The sequence below is a fragment of the Bolinopsis microptera genome, chromosome 11 (assembly GCF_026151205.1).
Source record: "Bolinopsis microptera isolate Bmic1 chromosome 11, MBARI_Bmic_1.0, whole genome shotgun sequence".
Classification (NCBI taxonomy): Eukaryota; Metazoa; Ctenophora; class Tentaculata; order Lobata; family Bolinopsidae; genus Bolinopsis; species Bolinopsis microptera.
In genome coordinates, this window is record NC_087082.1 from 6,246,675 (window position 1) to 6,265,904 (window position 19,230).

Consider the following 19,230-nt stretch of genomic DNA (forward strand, 5'->3'; position numbering starts at 1 on the left):
AGGTATAATAATGCAGAGTATACTCAGTTTGTTATATAAAAGTATAGACGGTTAACTTTGGCGACGGCTTCAGCGTCTTTATTTTCGATCATTCTGACGCCTTTACAGTCTTTAATTCATCGCAACCCGTCTTTAAATTTGCTGGTAGATGTAAAGTCAGTGTGAAATGTGCTTTATTACATCCGATCTATTTTGAGACCTGTTGTGGCGTCTTTAATTCTTCAATTTTGAAGCCTTGCCGTCTTTTTCATTTGAAGGCTTTGTATTTATAAAGCGTGTCTTTATAAAACAAACTGAGTGTATAATCTTATAATGTTACTCCATAACGACTTCGACTCTGACCTCGCAAGACCCTTTTATTTAGTGTAACTTGGTGAATGTTCATCAACGATTATAATAATTATCATATATTTTAATACTTTCAACACAACTATAATATAACAAATAATTTGAGGCTTTAATGATTTAGTTTTACGAAAAATGCAAGCCTCATATGGTGTGTCCAAATGCACCAAATTTCTCATATTGCATGAGATGAGTTTGTGCAGCTCCAATGTGCAGCTGATATTGCATGAGATGTGCAGCTCCAATGTGCAGCTCATATTGCATGAGATGTGCAGCTCCAATGTGCAGCTCATATTGCATGAGTTGTGCAGCTCCAATGTGCAGCTCATATTGCATGAGTTGAGTATGTGCAGCTCCAATGTGCAGCTCATATTTCATGAGATGAGTATGTGCAGCTCATATTGCATGAGATGAGTATGTGCAGCTCCAATGTGCAGCTCATATTGCATGAGATGTGCAGCTCATATTGCATGAGTTGAGTATGTGCAGCTCCAATGTGCAGCTCATATTGCATGAGATGAGTATGTGCAGCTCCAATGTGCAGCTCATATTGCATGAGATGAGTATGTGCAGCTCCAATGTGCAGCTCATATTGCATGAGTTGAGTATGTGCAGCTCCAATGTGCAGCTCATATTGCATGAGATGAGTATGTGCAGCTCCAATGTGCAGCTCATATTGCATGAGTTGAGTATGTGCAGCTCCAATGTGCAGCTCATATTGCATGAGATGAGTATGTGCAGCTCCAATGTGCAGCTCATATTGCATGAGATGAGTATGTGCAGCTCCAATGTGCAGCTCATATTGCATGAGATGTGCAGCTCCAATGTGTCCCACTACCAAGCACTTTTCCTGGAAGTCCGGCTTTATATACCTTATCGGACGTTATTTGACCGGACATTTTGTGAACAGACATAATTTTGAACGGACATTAAAATGAACGCTCTAAGGCATTCATTTAATATATTTAATTTAACTACCTTGTCGGACTTTAATTGAACGGACATTAGAATGAACGCTAGGGCCTCCAGCGTCCAATTAATGTCCGTTCAAATAAAGTCCGATAAGGTATTATAATGATCTTGGACCTAAGTGGCGAGTTATGACAAAACAAAAATGTGCACTAGCTCCAATAATTAGACTTATGGAATTAGTCGAGACAGTCGGTACACATGTAAAATGTACAGTTTGTATATTCCACATATTTGTAATGTTTATGAGATGATCGTATTCCGTATTATTATTGCTAAATGCTCGTATTCAGACCTTTCCCGATCGCCACTACACAATTACTTTCACAGACTGCAGATTATTCCGGAGTTTTTCAAAAGTATTTTGGTTTAAATAGAAGTCCTGTGATATCCAGACAAACCTGGAATGGTAAAATAATTGTACTTTTATAAAATATACCACGAAATATTTAGTAATTAACACCTGTGTAAAGAAGAGAATGCAAAGCTCCTAACTATAGAGTATAGAATAGTACCAGTTGTCCGGTACCATAGTACCAGATGTACGGTACCATAGTACCAGATGTACGGTACTATAGTACCAGATGTCCGGTACATCCACCAAACTCCCCCTTTCTTCTCGGCTAGTCGTAACTTGATCCTGAAAATTGTAGATGAGCACGGTTAAGTCAGGTAAAGTCAGGAGAGGAGGGTTATTGTAAGTTGACACCGTCGTCAGTTGCGGTTCAAAGAGTTGTGCCTTTGTTGCTTTTCTGTGTGTTATATAGGGCTGGAAGGGGGGGGGGGGGGGGGGGGGGGGAGTTGTTGAAGGAGTTGTGCTTTTGTTCATGTAGGGCCTGGAGCAAGGGTTTTTTTGCCTTCAGGTCCTGAGTCTTTAGGGCTGATTTCTTAATCAGCTAGTCTAAGTAGTCCTCGCGACGCAAGGGTCTATCCAGTGATATAATAATAGCAAGAGAAGCAGAGAGGCCCACTTATAATTGATCATCTGTTATGTGAAGTGTGAGTAGCCCCCGAGTAGCCCCCTAGCCCCCCTTTTACATTACCATAACATGGTTAGTATTATCATCTAACAATAAGTTGATACGCTAATCAGGGCCTAGTTGTGTCAATACCACCTGTACACATTTTCAGTGTCGTTATGATGCCTGCTCAGTGTTCCTATTGGAACCACTGAGACTACATTACCTATAATGATCGCAGTCTTGGTGATTATCAGCATATTTGCCTCGATCCATTTAGGGCATGGAGAAGCTTGAGTTTAATGGAACTGTAAGTCAGAAGCAAATTATTGAACCGTTTAACTTAAACTATAATGGAGAGATTTCTGGAGACTTCATTTCGGGAGAGTCTCCGTTTGCTAATACAGTTAGCAAATACCCTTCTAGCAGGTTACTGGGTAGTGGGCCCTGGTAACAAATCACCCTGACAATAGATTCACATTCCCTCTGGCAACAGATCCCCTTTGCAACAGATCCCCCTGACAACAGATCCCCCTGTACAAAAGATCCCCTGGCAGCAAATCACCCTGGCAACAAATCCCCCTGGCGACAGATCCTCATTCCCCCTGGCAACAGATTCTCCTTTACAACAGATCCCCTTGGCAACAGATCTCCCTGGCAACAGATCACCCTGGCAACAGATCCCCCTGGCAACAGATCCCCCTGTCTGTCCGTGTGTCCATGGGATTCCAACCCTTGCAGTTTTGTCTCTGAAAGACTTGCCACCTCACGAGAATATCCACAGGTTGTAATTGTAAACGGGATGATTATACATATCACACTACAAACAGTACTGAATACATAATGAGTATATCATAATACATAATGAGTAGCGAGTACCTGCTTCTTGCAACAGTTTTACATCAGTTGTAATAGTGATATTCTCTCGGGTGTCAGTACTTGTAGTTGTAATTTTATATCCACATACTTGACATATCCACATACTTTAGGTGTCATTAGGTGTCGTTGTCAATTGTCGATCTCACGCTAACGATCCAGATTATTATCGTGCGCAGATAACTTATTTAATAACTTTATTAAAGTAAGTTTATTGAAATAAGTTTATTTGTTAATGTTAATAGTTTGGCATTTTCACAGAGTCATTAAGGCTTTGTTGATGTGCTTTGTTGATGTGCTTTGTTGATGTGCTTTGTTGATGTGCGGTGTTTTTGATAACATGTGCTTTTTGTTGGCTTTGTCTTTTAAAATTGTGTGACGTACCTAATCGAGTATTGCGGAGACCTTTTCTTTTAATATTCCGTCTTGCCACCCGATCTGTGAGAGGTATTTCTGTGTAACTCTTTAACTTTTTGGGATTTCAATCAAATATAAAATTGTGTGTTTTGTTATATATGACACGGCGCTACTAGCTAGGATGTTGGCACGCTGCCAGCTACCGTTGTTGTAACTGTTAAATTGTATCTTCTAGCGGTTAAGTTCACGGCAAACTTTAACAGCTCTTGCGATTTTATAATAGAGTACTTTCAATGTAGTGTTTTCGTGTGAGCCTGACTACATTTTTATTTATTTGACGGTCTCTCTCACCGAATAAACATCCATTTTATTAGATTAATCTACTAATTTATGTGATGAGCATTTGGTTTTATACATGATTCTGAGTTCAAAATACTTGTTTTAATTTGTTTAATGTTGTGTAGCTTGTTAACTTTAATCATCATCTTTAGTATAATATTGACGTTGTTCTTGTGCAACTCTAAGTCTAAATGACGTACATATGATTAGACGACGTAACCTGCATGCAAGTCGCAATTACTCCGCTAACCACGTGACCGAACCACGTGTCACTTGATCTAACCACGTGTCACGTGACCTAACCACTACCCACTACTGCACTGCACACTCCATTAAAATGCACGCTAAATGACCTTATAACTACAAGTCTGCCAAGTCCCACGTTGCCAAGCCAACAAGTTCCACGTTTCCAAGCCAACAAGTCCCACGTTGCCAAGCCAACAAGTTCCACGTTTCCAAGTCAACAAGTCCCACGTTGCCAAGCCAACAAGTCCCACGTTTCCAAGTCAACAAGTCCCACGTTGCCAAGCCAACAAGTCCCACGTTGCCAAGTCAACAAGTCCCACGTTGCCAAGTCAACAAGTTCCACGTTGCCAAGCCAACAAGTCCCACGTTTCCAAGTCAACAAGTCCCACGTTGCCAAGCCAACAAGTCCCACGTTTCCAAGCCAACAAGTTCCACGTCGCCAAGCCAACAAGTCCCACGTTGCCAAGTCAACAAGTCCCACGTTGCCAAGTCAACAAGTCCCACGTTGCCAAGCCAACAAGTCCCACGTTTCCAAGTCAACAAGTCCCACGTTGCCAAGCCAACAAGTCCCACGTTTCCAAGTCAACAAGTCCCACGTTGCCAAGCCAACAAGTCCCACGTTTCCAAGTCAACAAGTCCCACGTTGCCAAGCCAACAAGTCCCACGTTCCTCAACTACACACACTCAATTCAAGTCCAGATATGTAAATAACAGTACAATAACACAGTGAGTCACTAACAATGAGGCTCAGGTTCCATTGTCAGGTAGGTAGCCTTTGTACTACACTACTATATTAAGATATTAGTATACTTGTGTACATTAAATACTTTAGTCGTGCTCATTCAGTACATTTAAATGGTTATCTCTCTGAATCTGGGGTTTTAAATTGGGTTCTTCTTTCTTGTTATCTGGGATCTTAAAGTGGGTTCTTCTCTCTTGTAATCTGGGGTCTTAAAGTGGGTTCTTCTTTCTTGTTATCTGGGTCTTAAAGTGGGTTCTTCTCTCTTGTTATCTGGTTCTGCCATTTCGTTTATTCCGTTCATATAATACTATTTTTCAGCTTCAAGATCACCTGATTCTTCAATTTCCTCTCTATGTCTCTTAAATGCACAATATTTCCCCCTTTTATGTTGGTGCACGTCAGTGTTAATGTTATTAGTACGGAAATACGGACCTAATTGACAACATGGTTCTCCTGTACAATGTTAATCGTTATTTTACGATAAATCTTTCATCCCAAAAAGTGCGGTATAAAGAGGGGCTGTTGCCAACTTATTTGGCCTCATTTGGCCTATCCTGTCTGCATAGTCTAACTGCACGATAGTCGCCCCTTCTACTCCAAATCTACATTCCTCATTGCTAGAATTCATTCCTTAAAACAAATTTTCGAAAACTTTTTACAGGTATGGTTAAAACTGAACGTTTAGCTGTTGTGAAATTGAAGCTGTGGCGCAAAGCACGTGCTAAATTTAAAAAACTCTGACATTTTGGCCCCCTTATGAAAAAAATCATTTTCTGTTGTATAAATATTGAAACTAATAGAGAATGATATAATAAACATTCAACATACATAATGTTAGCTGTATAACACTCAAATATGTGACAAATTTAAATTATTAGTAGTCGAGAAGTAAGTACTGAACACACTTATTCGGCGTTTAGTTGTATTTTACAACTAAAGTATCACATATTCTGTCAATCATGATTCAGAAGGAATACATTTACCGTAGTCCTAATCCTTCTCGCGTTTTACATGTGTGTTACATGTATATTCTGTGAATCATGCTACAGAAGGAATGCATTTACCGTAGTCCTAATCCTTCTCGCGTCCAAGAGCGTCGTATCTCTTGTCTCAAATATTGTAAATAACTTCATCTAATCTCACAGAGACATAGTCATGCGAGGATTTCCTTTGTTTCAGTATCGACTACTAAAGAAGATCATTCGGCTGTGAAGGCACGTGTTTTACATGTGTGTTCGACTTCTTGCTTACTGCTGAGTATATGGAGTATTGTGAATCTTTTTGCATTTTGGTTGATTTTCTAACGTGGTGCATGCATAATTCGTATATAAATTATGTATATTATATTATATATATTATATATAATATAGATAATTTTTAAAACTAATTACAACACTAAAAATCAATTACATTTATTGAGGACGTTACAGAAGGAATTGATTTAATGTAGTTGGAGGAGTCCTAACTCTCCTCACGTCCGAAAATGGCGTTTCTCTTGTTATGTATCAAATATGAGTCATAGTCGAACTATTTAAACACATTATGACGCTTTTCAGCTGAAACTTTCTCTAAATGATAACCTGTCACCCTTTACGGTAATGCTAATTTCTAGTTGTAAATATTCATTGATGTTCAAAAATGCATGAATTCAAGTAAGTTTCAACTTTCAGAACAATATCGAAGTTCCATAACGTAGAGTTATTTAGCACGGCTTACACTATAGCTGTACACATGGGTAACTGTAGTACTAAGTAATATAATATATATAATATAAGGTTACACTATAGCTGTACACATGGGTAACTGTAGTACTAAGTAATATAATATTTATAATATAAGGTAACACTATAGCTGTACACATGGGTAACTGTAGTACTAAGTAATATAATATATATAATATAAGGTTACACTATAGCTGTACACATGGGTAACTGTAGTACTAAGTAATATAATATATATAATATAAGGTTACACTATAGCTGTACACATGGGTAACTGTAGTACTAAGTAATATAATATATGTAATATAAGGTTACACTATAGCTGTACACATGGGTAACTGTAGTACTAAGTAATATAATATATATAATAAAAGGTTACACTATAGCTGTACACATGGGTAACTGTAGTACTAAGTAATATAATATATGTAATATAAGGTTACACTATAGCTGTACACATGGGTAACTGTAGTACTAAGTAATATAATATATATAATAAAAGGTTACACTATAGCTGTACACATGGGTAACTGTAGTACTAAGTAATATAATATATATAATATAAGGTAACACTATAGCTGTACACATGGGTAACTGTAGTACTAAGTAATATAATATATATATAATATAAGGTAACACTATAGCTGTACACATGGGTAACTGTAGTACTAAGTAATATAATATATATATAATATAAGGTAACACTATAGCTGTACACATGGGTAACTGTAGTACTAAGTAATATAATATATATAAGATAAGGTAACACTATAGTTGTACACATGGGTAACTGTAGTACTAAGTAATATAATATATATAAGATAAGGTAACACTATAGTTGTACACATGGGTAACTGTAGTACTAAGTAATATAATATTTATAATATAAGGTAACACTATAGTTGTACACATGGGTAACTGTAGTACTAAGTAATATAATATATATAATATAAGGTAACACTATAGCTGTACACATGGGTAACTGTAGTACTAAGTAATATAATATTTATAATATAAGGTAACACTATAGTTGTACACATGGGTAACTGTAGTACTAAGTAATATAATATATATAATATATATAGCTGCTGCTCCCTACTCATCTCTACTGTAACTTTGATGTGAAATATTTTAACTCTGTTTCTGTTTTCCGCACTGATTTTTATAACACAGGTTTTGTTTTAACATTTCGTATTTTTTTCGCAGTAATGCATTTCAAATTACCGTTCATTTGATGTCTTCTGTGCAGGTGATGACAGATATTTCTGTTAGATTAACCGTATTAAAAATGTTCCTTTGAACTTCATTTTACCTTGCATCTATTGTACAACGTTTGTGCAGTTGCAGTTCTGAAAAATAATTTATTAAAAAATAGGCAGAACTAAATATTTAATGAACATGTTATAGTCTGAGACGAAACGGAATCTCGTTAGCTTTTCGTGTTAAAAGCGATTTCTCAACGGTTATCACCTCTCTAGATGATTCTTAAAACATTTGGACTTTATTGCATTTTTGAAATAAATGCAATAAGGGCGTTTTCGGCCACACCCTTTTTCAGGGTTTCGCGGTCACTCGAATTTTTGTATTTCAGTCCAGGAAAGTCTTAAAGACTATTCCGATACACCAAAATGTGCCTAATAGCCACATTTATATACAACTTATGAAGCAACATATACCTTAAAATGCTTCGTTTCGAAAATATGGCCGAAAAACGGTTTTTGGCTTGACGCAGTTCAAATTTCCGTGATTTTTGGCATTTCCGCCTAGGAAGGTCGTAGAGACTATTCTGATACACTAAAATGTACATAATGGCCACATTTATATACAACTCATGAAGCAACATATACCCTAAAAGGCTTATTTTCGGAAATGTGGCTGAAAAACGGATTTTTGCCGAGCAAACAATGACAATATTCACAAATTAAATGGGCTATTGGACTGTTAACTAGAACGGTCTTAAAGACTCATGAGCAACATAGCATTTGTCACAAGATGTAAGATGAGTCACTTTGTGTCCAGAAACACCTACTTTATTGGGCATCTCTCTTAATGGGCCAGGCCAGCAGCATATTAATTGTGTCTTACGAAAGGGCGATTTTTCAAAATTACGGTTTCTCTAGTAAAGGTCAATGGTTCAGTTGCTAACAGACAACAGTAAATTGTTTGGAATTGCCGACTCATGCACATCATATACTCAAAAACGCTCACTTTAGGATTGATTAGTAAATAAGTTTAACTACTGCATGATTTGTGATAACTCCAACAATTTTTTAATTGGCACCAATTTAGCCAAAATGTAATGACCAAAATTCAACTTTCTATTTATTCATGCCATGAAACTTAACCATGATATGTACTAAGAATACCGGACCTAAAATAATTCGGCACTGTTTCCGGGCCAGATTGTTGCTTGACCACTGACCAGTACTGACCAGTACTTCAGAATGACCCCATATCCTTTTTTTCAGTCGCATAGATTTTCCCATCGTATGATAATGCATGTCATTGACTGGCTAGTTCTTCTGTTATTACAGCAGTGAGCTGCCTCGAGATCTTATCTGGGGCATGGGCACAAATACTAGAACATTAAAACAGTAATTCTAGAACCTCAGATAAAGGTGACTTGGAAGAAAAGCATTAGCAGGGTTCGAGATTTGACTGAGGGCATTCAGGTAACAAACCAGGTTCATATCACCAGTTGAGGTGAATCTTTATTTCGGCATGCAATGCCTTATAAGTCATAAGCTTATAGTAGGATCACGGGGTTTATATAATACAGAAGGTCTCGAGATGCTAATTTGGCTATTTAGATTTCACATGTGAACTTTTTCCAGCTGTGGGTAAAGTGGATTTTAGAGCGGGGAGGGGGTCTTAATGACCAAAATCTGAATGATCTCTTACTTACGGGACACTACGGGACCAGGGAGGGATCTCGGGCCTAATAGCTGGAGTCTGCACCTAGATGGTCAACGTGAGGATAGCATGAGGATTTAGGATGCTCTGCCTGCCTTTCATAAGGTCTTGTAACCCCGAAAGCTGGTATATCTTATCTAAATTAACCTTGGTTACATCCCGTGCTGTTTCGAATATATTAGATAAATTATATTATGATTAGATTTATAGGTCCAATATCAAGCAAAAAGTCTGATCTCCGGTACTGATGTTACACTTACATGATCTCCGACGCGAGGATCTCCGAACTCTGATCTTAAAGTTGAATCTCAGAGCCAAAAAGAGGAACTTAAGCCTCGGTTCCTCTCTTTGAGAGTCAAACAGGAAACTCGGTGTTATCAACTCAAAGTCGGATTCGTAGCACAATTGAAAACCAAAGAATAAAAATCTTAATGAATTCCCGACATCCTAAAATTAATATCAGGTCGTATTCGATTCAGTGGCCCAAACTCCAGTAGGTTACAAGACTAAAGTTCAAGTCGAGGAACACTTTGATTAAGCATGATCCTTGTGACAAGGCTTGTCTAGTTGGAATTTTCGCATGCAGTAGGCCAGTAGTTATCTACTAATCACTCCTAAACTGAGCGTTTTAGAGTCGAATCTCGGACCCTGCCATTCGGCCAAGTAATCTTAATCTGAAGTTCTATAATTATAGTTCTAATGTTCTAGTACTAATGTATTAGTGTCCTAGATAAGATCTCGAGGCAGCTGTAATAACAAAAGAGCTTGCCAGTAACCACTTGACTAAAAACGAGGAAATGACACACATTATCATACGATGGTAAAATCTATGCGAACCAAACCACTGGAGTATTATTAAACTGCGGCCAACAGATCTCAAACCAGGGATTACAGACCAGTATTGGTCGAGACAGCGAAATCAATCATAATTTTAAAGTGGGGTACTGGTCAGCGGTCAAGCAACAATCTGGGCCGGATCCAGTGCCGATTTATTTTAGGTCCGGTATAGTATTCTTGGTACATATATCATGATTTCATATAATATAAAGTTTGAAGTTGAATTTTGGTCTGGCACATATTATATTTAAAAATTAAATTGGTGCCAAGGAAAAATTGTTGGAGTTTTCACGAATCATGTAGTAGTTATTTACTAATGACTCCTAAAGTGAGCGTTTTTTAGTACATGATGTGCATGAGCCGCCAATTGCGACCAATTCGCTGTTAGCTGCCGACCCTTTGACCTTAAGAAACCGTAATTTTGAAAAATCGCCCTTTCGTAAGACACAAATATGCTGCTGGCCTGGCCCATTAAGAGAGATGCCCAATAAAGTAGATCATTCTAAAAAATTTTGTAGGTGTTTCTGGACACTAAGTGACTCATCTTACATCTTGTGACAAATGCTATGTTGCTCATGAGTCTTTAAGACCGTTCTAGTTAACAGTCCAATAGCCCATTTGTGAATATTGTCATTGTTTGCTCGGCAAAAATCCGTTTTTCAGCCATATTTCCGAAAATAAGCCTTTTAGGGTATATGTTGCTTCATGAGTTGTATATAAATGTGGCCATTATGTACATTTTAGTGTATCAGAATAGTCTCTACGACCTTCCTAGGCGGAAATGCCAAAAATCACGGAAATTTGAACTGGGTCAAGCCAAAAACCGTTTTTCGGCCATATTTTCGAAACGAAGCATTTTAAGGTATATGTTGCTTCATAAGTTGTATATAAATGTGGCTATTAGGCACATTTTGGTGTATCCGAATAGTCTTTAAGACTTTCCTGGACTGAAATACAAAAATTCGAGTGACCGTGAAACCCTGAAAAAGGGTGTGGCCGAAAACGCCCTTATTGCATTTATTTCAAAAATGCAATAAAGTCCAAATGTTTTAAGAATCATCTAGAGAGTTGATAACCGTTGAGAAAACGCTTTTAACACGAAAAGCTAACGAGATAGCCTTTTAGAACGGTTGGGATCCGACTATTAGAAGTATTTCATTGCACAACTGGAGCCGCTATTTTATAATCATACGGACTTTTCCTGCAACCCTCACCCCCCCCCCCCCCCCCCAGACATATAATAATCCTATAATAGATTGAGGAGTCTGAAGAAACGTAAGACTGGTTAGAAGTCGACTGAAATCCGATAGAAACTATCCGCCCAGGAATTGCCACTGTCCACCAACTAACCGGTCACTCATCATGGCACAAGTCCAAGATTTTAAACCGTTTTTTCTATCGTAACTCCAGGATTTATCAAAATTTACCAAATTCCGAGTTGACCAACCTATGCGACCCATGTTGAGTTATGTCAAGACTTGACGGAGCCATCAAATCTTCTCATCATGACCACCCCAACATTCGAGATGAACAGCTGAGAGGAGCTGTCAGAATTCTACAGTTTTAAATAAAAATGTTGCTGATTTCACTCTGTAGAATTTATTAGATAATAGCCTCAAAATGTGCATTTGTTTGATAAAATATGATTGAAAGGTTCATGAATTAAATTGAGGGCTTTCTCTTTTAAAATATATAAGATTTCATTGTATTGCGGGCCGGACTTTTCGGCGCAGACTGACACCAAAAAGTTGTGGCACAGTCCCAAGTTTTATATTATGGAGCTGAGTAGATTCCAGTTTTTGAAGATTTCAGGTTTTGACTTCCTTCTAAATACAGCACATGACCTGTGATAACCGTATTTTGTAAAACAGAATCTCGTGGGTGTGTCATTTTGGAGAGTGTAATTTCTTTTCACAATTTTCTACTATTCAGTCTTGTTGAGCTGCCTGCAAATTCATCAGATTTATAACACCGAATAAACGTTTTTGTAATCCAAGTTATTCAAATACAGAACACAGGAGCAAGTACGTATAAGCAATGTTTTTATTTATTTGACGGTCTCTCTCACCAAATAAACATTCATTTTATTAGATTAATCCACTAATTAATGTTATGAGCATTTGGTTTTATACATGATTCTGAGTTCAAAATACTTATTTAATTTGTTTAATGTGGGTGTGTCATTTTGGGGAGGGTAATTTCTTTAACAATTTTCTACTATTCAGCTAGTCTTGACGTATTAGTGCCGTATTTGTGACGTATTTGTGACGTATTTGTGACGTATTTGTGACTCGCTCACAGGATAATGTAGATTTGCGTTATAACTTCTGTTCATATTCCTTTGCATTGGAGATGGTTACATTTCATGATCAATGGGGTCTCTTATCAGTTATCTTGATGATAGCTGTTTAACAACAGCTGTTGTTTACACTTTACAGTAGCGCTGTTGACACTTTTTAGCTCAGTTTTTAGTTTTGAGCAGTTTCGTGGTTTCAAAGAGATAACTTGTTTGCAAGAAGAGATAATTGTTATGTTTTTACTTTTTTGTCTGCAACCAATCTCAGCTGAAAACTTTTAAACGTACAGTTTTTGATGGCCTTGCTATATTTGCCCTTATATGGCCTTGCTATATTTTCCCTTATATGGAAGTATACCCCGTTTTGTTAAGACTTGAATAGATAGGTAGTTTGACAGATTTTGCATTGCAGCATATGAAACACATAAAACAATACCATATCTAAACAATGAACGTACATTATTTATTGAATAGAAAATGATATCAGATCCAAACAATGGATGTTAAACAGATTAAGATCTACTTCTCATCGGACAAATGTCAGATCTAAACAATGAATGTACACAATATTGACATTGAGATTAATACTTTCAATAGTACTATATAACAAATAATTTGAGGAAACGATGTCAATATATTTTAATGTTGCCATGGGGTGGCAAGTCCCCATACATCGTAGTCCGATAGTTTCACTGCGTCATAGTATCTAAATACGATCATATCATCTAACTCAGATTGTCCTAATTTAGCTTATGACAATTTGACCAAAAACCCAGAGAGTGGACCACTGCCAGTGTCTCTCTTTCCCACACAAAAGTAAATGATATTAATTTGAATGACCGTCTGCAAATGCAAAATGATACCGAGAATGAAATCGGTCACTTGCTTTTCCCATTCATTCACGGCTTACGAATTTTTTTAAAAATTACAATAAATATTGGCAGAAAGTACAGTGAAGTTTTGACATTTAGTTATTTGTTTTATGGAAATATTAGACGTTGTTTTTACCACTCGTTGTTTCAAACTTTATCTAATTACAAATCATCTGAACATATCACATCAAATAAATCAAGATGAACATTGAACATTGTATCGACTTTTAAATGAACTCAGTCTGAATGTTTGTCAGGGGTGTAGGAAGAGGGGGGGGGGGGGCAGGGGGGTAGGGGCAGGGGGTAGGGGTGTAAGAAGAGGGGGGGGGGGGGGGGCAGGGGGCAGGGGGGTGGGCTTTTCGGTTTTATACACCTTTGAGAGTCCCCAAAATATTGTCCAGTCCTCTACTATCTAAGCTCATATTGTCCATACTACATAAATAATAACTTTTATTTCTTTGAAAGTCGGTTCACGTACTGTAGTGCGACACGTACTCTAGTGCAACACGTACCCTAGTGCGACACGTACCCTAGTGCGAAACCATACTACATAAACATAACTTTTATTTCTTTGAAATAAAATGATGTATTTGTGTAACAATTTGAAAGTTTATTAATTAAAAAAATAATTGACCAAACTATATGAAATAGATCAGGATGTAAGCACAAGAGAACTAGCTGAGTTACACAGGTGAGGTCACACGATGTGTTTCGACTGTTTGAGTACTCCAGAGGAGGCTGAACAGCGGAGACAGAACCAGGAGATTGACAAGATGATTGTCACGGACAGGAAGACGGACGAGAAGATCGTCAAACTCTTACTTTTAGGTCTGTAGATGATGTGTATTATTTTTAACTGTATGAAATTTCTGTTTTTTACTTTTAAAGGTTGGAATATCTGAAATACTTATTTAGCCAGTTTGGATGACGTCATGACGTTCAATCTGTTCTGCGTCATGCAAATATATGCAAATATATGCAAATATATACAAATATATGCAAATTTATATGCAAATATTTGCAAATTTCCACTTATCTAGAAAGTTCTAATACAGCATTGAGTAATATTTTGTAATATGAAACTTATCATACATCTTCAATGTACATCCTTAAAAAATTCGGCAGAACTTAGTCTCCCGAAATTTCTTGACATTATATTTGTGGCTCGTAAAAATGAACTCATCTAGATATGTCCCACAGGATCCGGAGAAAGTGGTAAAAGCACGTTCATCAAACAGCTGAAAATCATCAAGGGATCAGGATTTGAGGAGCACCTCCGGGCTGAGTTTGTGCTGGTGATCAGGAGTAATTTACTGCAGGCCTGTAGGAGTATTTTATCTGCCATGGCTGTCTTGTACATCGAGTTTGAGTCCCCGGTTTGTCTTTTACTCTTGGTAGTTTTATCTTGGGATCATTTATTTTGTATCATATTTGTATATAGTTTCATGCAGACAAGCCGCCTACCAGTTGTCTGAATGTTGCCCACCATTTTCAAGAAACCCATTCAAAGTCTCAAAATACCTATTATACTCTGTAATGGCTTACTCCATTTGTTACACAAGAAAAAACATTCAGTTACCAATTTTAATTTAACCAAGCTTTTTACCCGCAGGAAGCTGATGCTGAAGCCAAAAAAATCATCCAACTATTGAACGAGGAAGCAGCTAACGTGACAGCAGTAGACGCGATAAGGATCAGTCCGGGTCAACTAGCTTCCGTTTCCAACTCTATAGTCACGCTTTGGAAGGACGAGGGTTTCAGGCAATGTTTCAGGAGAAGTAAAGAGTATCAGCTCATAGACTCCGCTAAATACTATTTGGATAAAGCTGGTCAGATCTGTGATGCTGGTTTCAAACCGACAGATCAAGATATACTCAGGTTAATTTTACGAATATTATTTTACGAATATTATTTTATATTGTATTATTATTATTAATATTGAACATGGTTTGACCTTTTGGGATGATTGCTAGTTAAGGATATATTTTTATATTGTTTCATGGTAGGGAATCTTTGGAGCTTCAATCTATATTGCCCCTGAACGTGAATTTTGTAAATATTATAAATCGCTCTCAGCTTAGTTACAACAACACAACTTTACAGATTTATGACTAAATTTCCAACATTCAGATCACGTAAGATGACGACAAACATTAACGAGTACATGTTCGACATTAAAAGAGTGCAACTCAAAGTAATAGACGTAGGGGGTCAAAGAAAAGAGAGACGAAAATGGATATCATGTTTCGATAATGTTACTAGTATCATATTCTTGGCCTCGCTGTCTGACTATGACCTTAAGTTAATGGAGAATGAAACTACCAACAGGCGAGTAGAATTCTTTTCTTTATTAATTTTACCGACTAATAATTTGACTGTGTAGGGATCCTTAAATATGGATAAGGTGAATAATTGTAGCCGCAACAAATCCGAGCAGTGAAACTTCGAGTGTCATTAACATTAAATCAACAAATTTGGTCATTGTGAACCTATTTTGCAGAATGAAGGAAAGTTTAGACCTATTTGCCACGATCCTACAATATCCTTGGTTCAAGAAGAAGAGTATCATCCTCTTCCTTAACAAGACGGATCTATTCGACGAGAAGATCCACTTCTCTAACATAGCCGACTATTTCCCAGAATTTAAAGGGGAACCTAGGGATGCTGAAGCGGTCAGATTATGTTAATTCTGTTAATTATGTTAATTATGTTAATTATGTTAAATATGTTAATTATGTTAATTATGTTAGTTATGTTAATTATATTAATTATGTTAATTATGTTAATTATTTTAATTATTTTAATTATGTTAATTTCAGCCTCTTCAATTAACATAGTGTGGACAATAGCGTTTTATATTTATAATCCAACTAAAGAAATATTATCGTTTAGTAATAGTTTTACATTAAAATTAAATTGCGTACTAGTATAGGTAGGTAATCAAATCGAAATAACCGAAATCGTCCTGATTCGATTTATTTCTTGTCTGAACAATATACGCAAAGTACCAAATTTTTCTTATTTTCAGGCCAAAGCATTTATAAAGGGGTTGTACGAAGAGAAAAAGCCGCCGCCTCACGAGGGGCCGGACGCCACGCACATCTTTCCGCACTTCACATGCGCCACAGATACGGACAATATCACCAAAGTTTTCAAGGACGTTCAAGAGATAATCCTCAGATCGTATTTGAATGAGTTCAACCTCGTGTAATAATCACATTGATTTCTAGATCTCTCAATATTATCATCAGTTTTGTGAAGCCACTGACGATCTCAATCATTCTGTAGGACCGACAGAATTTGTCGGTTTTGTACTTAAATATCTCCTATCAGATCAAACTTAAGGAGTTAAGGATTGGTGCTTGTTGAATCTGAGAAAGAATAGCTGGTGGTTCGTCTCGTCGGTTGTATGTCAATATAAGTAAATTTAGGTTTTGTATTTCTTCTTGATTGTGAATAGTGATTATCTTTCCCCGCAATGACAATGATCTTGACTTTTATCTAAATTATTTCACCTTTGATGATTTCACTATCAAACTTTTCAGACCAGTGTTGTTCGCCGAGTGTTATATACATATAGTCGTCGGGTCATGATATTACGCCGTGAAACGGCAGGGTGTAAAATTTCACTTAATATATGTATTAGCGTTAATTTTCTACCACTAGCTTAACAATAATAGTCCACAATAATAATTCTATATGTTTTAAATAGTACTCAAAGAATGCAGTGAGTATTGAAGTCAAATCCTTCATAATATATTAATTGGCCACAAATTATGAAAGCCGTCACTGGTCCATTTCCGAACACGGTAGAGAACACTGTTTCAGACGATTGATTTTGTTGAGGAGCGTATTTGTTTTGAGATATAATTATTTTTGTTTGTGAATGATAATTGATTAAGCAGTGTGAACTATCACGTTGTTGATAATATCAACAATCTCATATCTATTGTTGACTTCTTTTTTGAAACACAATTGAATGAAAAATATTAATGAATGGAAAAGTTTAAAAGTCGTTTTTATATGATAGTTGACGTAAAGTCGGTATAAAAGCAGCCTTGTTATCTTTTATTTGGTAGGGCAAGTGGTTACAATAGAATTCACGTTGACAGTCAAGGTTAAACGTCAGGAACTGAGACACTATAGTTGAATGTAATTGTAATGTTAAAGGAGCTGTTTAATTTTTCTTTAATTTTATGTTTTAGTCCTAAGTACTGTAATAGCGTAATTAAGTCTGTAAAAATTAGCATCAGATCAGAATTATAGATTGTAATTATGAAAACTGAACAGGTTTTGTTGTTACGATAATCGAAGTTTGTTGTCTCAACCATTTTTTTGTTAACATCGACTTTAAGAAAGCAAAGCAGCCTAGTTGAAATTAAATACAAAATGTTCGAAATTACCTAAACTAGGCTTGTCCATGCTGGCGCAAACCAATTTTTGTATCTTTTATCTATCACTTGATTTAAGTCAAATATATACGTTTTTGATGTGAAGGGATCAACAATAGCATAAATAAATTTTCGGTTGGCTCTAAGTCTAAGTGGCAGGATAACTTTGTGAGTATAACTGTATAACTACAAACTAAGTCAGGATAGATTTGGGTGTTAGGGACGCTCTGAGATTCCTTTCCTAAACCAAAGCTTGCCCTCTGACATACTATTCCTACTGTTCCCAAAATAAGATGGATGGTCATAATAATCATATCCTGTCCAAACCCAGGATACATAAAATGAAGAATTTGTTGTATTTTGTATGAAAAGCATTAATAAAATAAGTCATAATTACTCAGTACATATCTCAAAAAGTATGACTGGTGATGATTAACAGTTACTGGGCGGCGGTATATCCTAATTTCACTGACAGTATGCACGTGCAAACTGCAAGACTTGGTTGGACAGGTTGCTAGGTTACAAGAAAATACTAATATTTGTCCAACATGTGATCATTCAGCCGGTTTGATTGCGCTTTCATCGTACCCCTGCAAGTCCACGCTCCGAGACACAGTAAAGGATTTAAAGCATATTCATGATATTTAATCTATAGTCAATAGTCATAGACGAATCAATAACCATCGAAACCGTCGAATTCAAAAGTAGAGATGTCAGAAGATGACCAGTCAAATCCTAAGATTTGTAATAAGGAAGGATGTAACTTTTACAGTTCAAAACAATACGGCGGATTTTGTTCGAGCTGTGCCCGGAAAGAGGATGTGGTCATCAAGAAAGATAATCTCCAATCCGAAGGATCAACTGCAGATTCGATTCCAAATATACCTTTAACTTTAAGTTTAACAGCTTTATCCAGACGGCCATCGATGGCGGGACGTAAAAGAAAATCAGAATCGCTTGAATTTGAAACAGATGACACTGACAGTGGTATAGTTGAACTTGAAGCATTATCACTATCTGCAGTTCATCAATCTACCTCTTGTGAAGCAAAAGTGGAAGCTCATCATCCTGATAATCAATGCCCCGACAGTGATAAAACTGAGTCGGGGACAACAAAAAAACGAAAAATTAATCGGTGTCATGTTTGTTCAAAGAAAGTAGGTTTACTCGGATTTGACTGTCGATGTGGTGGGTTATTTTGTGGCCTACACCGTGGTGATCAAGATCATGCCTGCACTTTCGATTATAAGCCTCTGCAACGAGCAGAATTGGCCAAAAATAATCCGAAAATTGTAGCCGATAGAGTGACCAAAATTTGAATAACACGCACCTTGGGAGCTTGCTCACGATGCACGAAGATTTACTAT

The 19,230-nt window shown here is 36.9% G+C and overlaps 1 protein-coding gene across 2 annotated transcripts; it reads left to right on the forward strand.

Annotated features, from left to right (window-relative positions):
- The first annotated feature begins 435 nt into the window (after window positions 1-435).
- On the forward strand, window positions 436-17,774 carry LOC134823567 (guanine nucleotide-binding protein G(q) subunit alpha-like). 2 transcript variants are annotated; one of them, XM_063835094.1, is made up of 7 exons: window positions 436-454; window positions 14,124-14,300; window positions 14,673-14,848; window positions 15,085-15,350; window positions 15,603-15,800; window positions 15,973-16,144; window positions 16,501-17,774. In XM_063835094.1, exons 2-7 carry the CDS (start codon window positions 14,177-14,179, stop codon window positions 16,681-16,683), a joined length of 1,119 nt encoding a protein of 372 aa, XP_063691164.1. In that variant the 5' UTR covers window positions 436-454; window positions 14,124-14,176; the 3' UTR covers window positions 16,684-17,774. The 2 variants fall into 2 exon arrangements, with proteins under 2 accessions (XP_063691164.1, XP_063691165.1); XM_063835095.1 differs by lacking the exon at window positions 436-454 and adding an exon at window positions 13,198-13,218 and having other exon boundaries at window positions 14,122-14,300.
- Window positions 17,775-19,230: the final 1,456 nt, after the last annotated feature.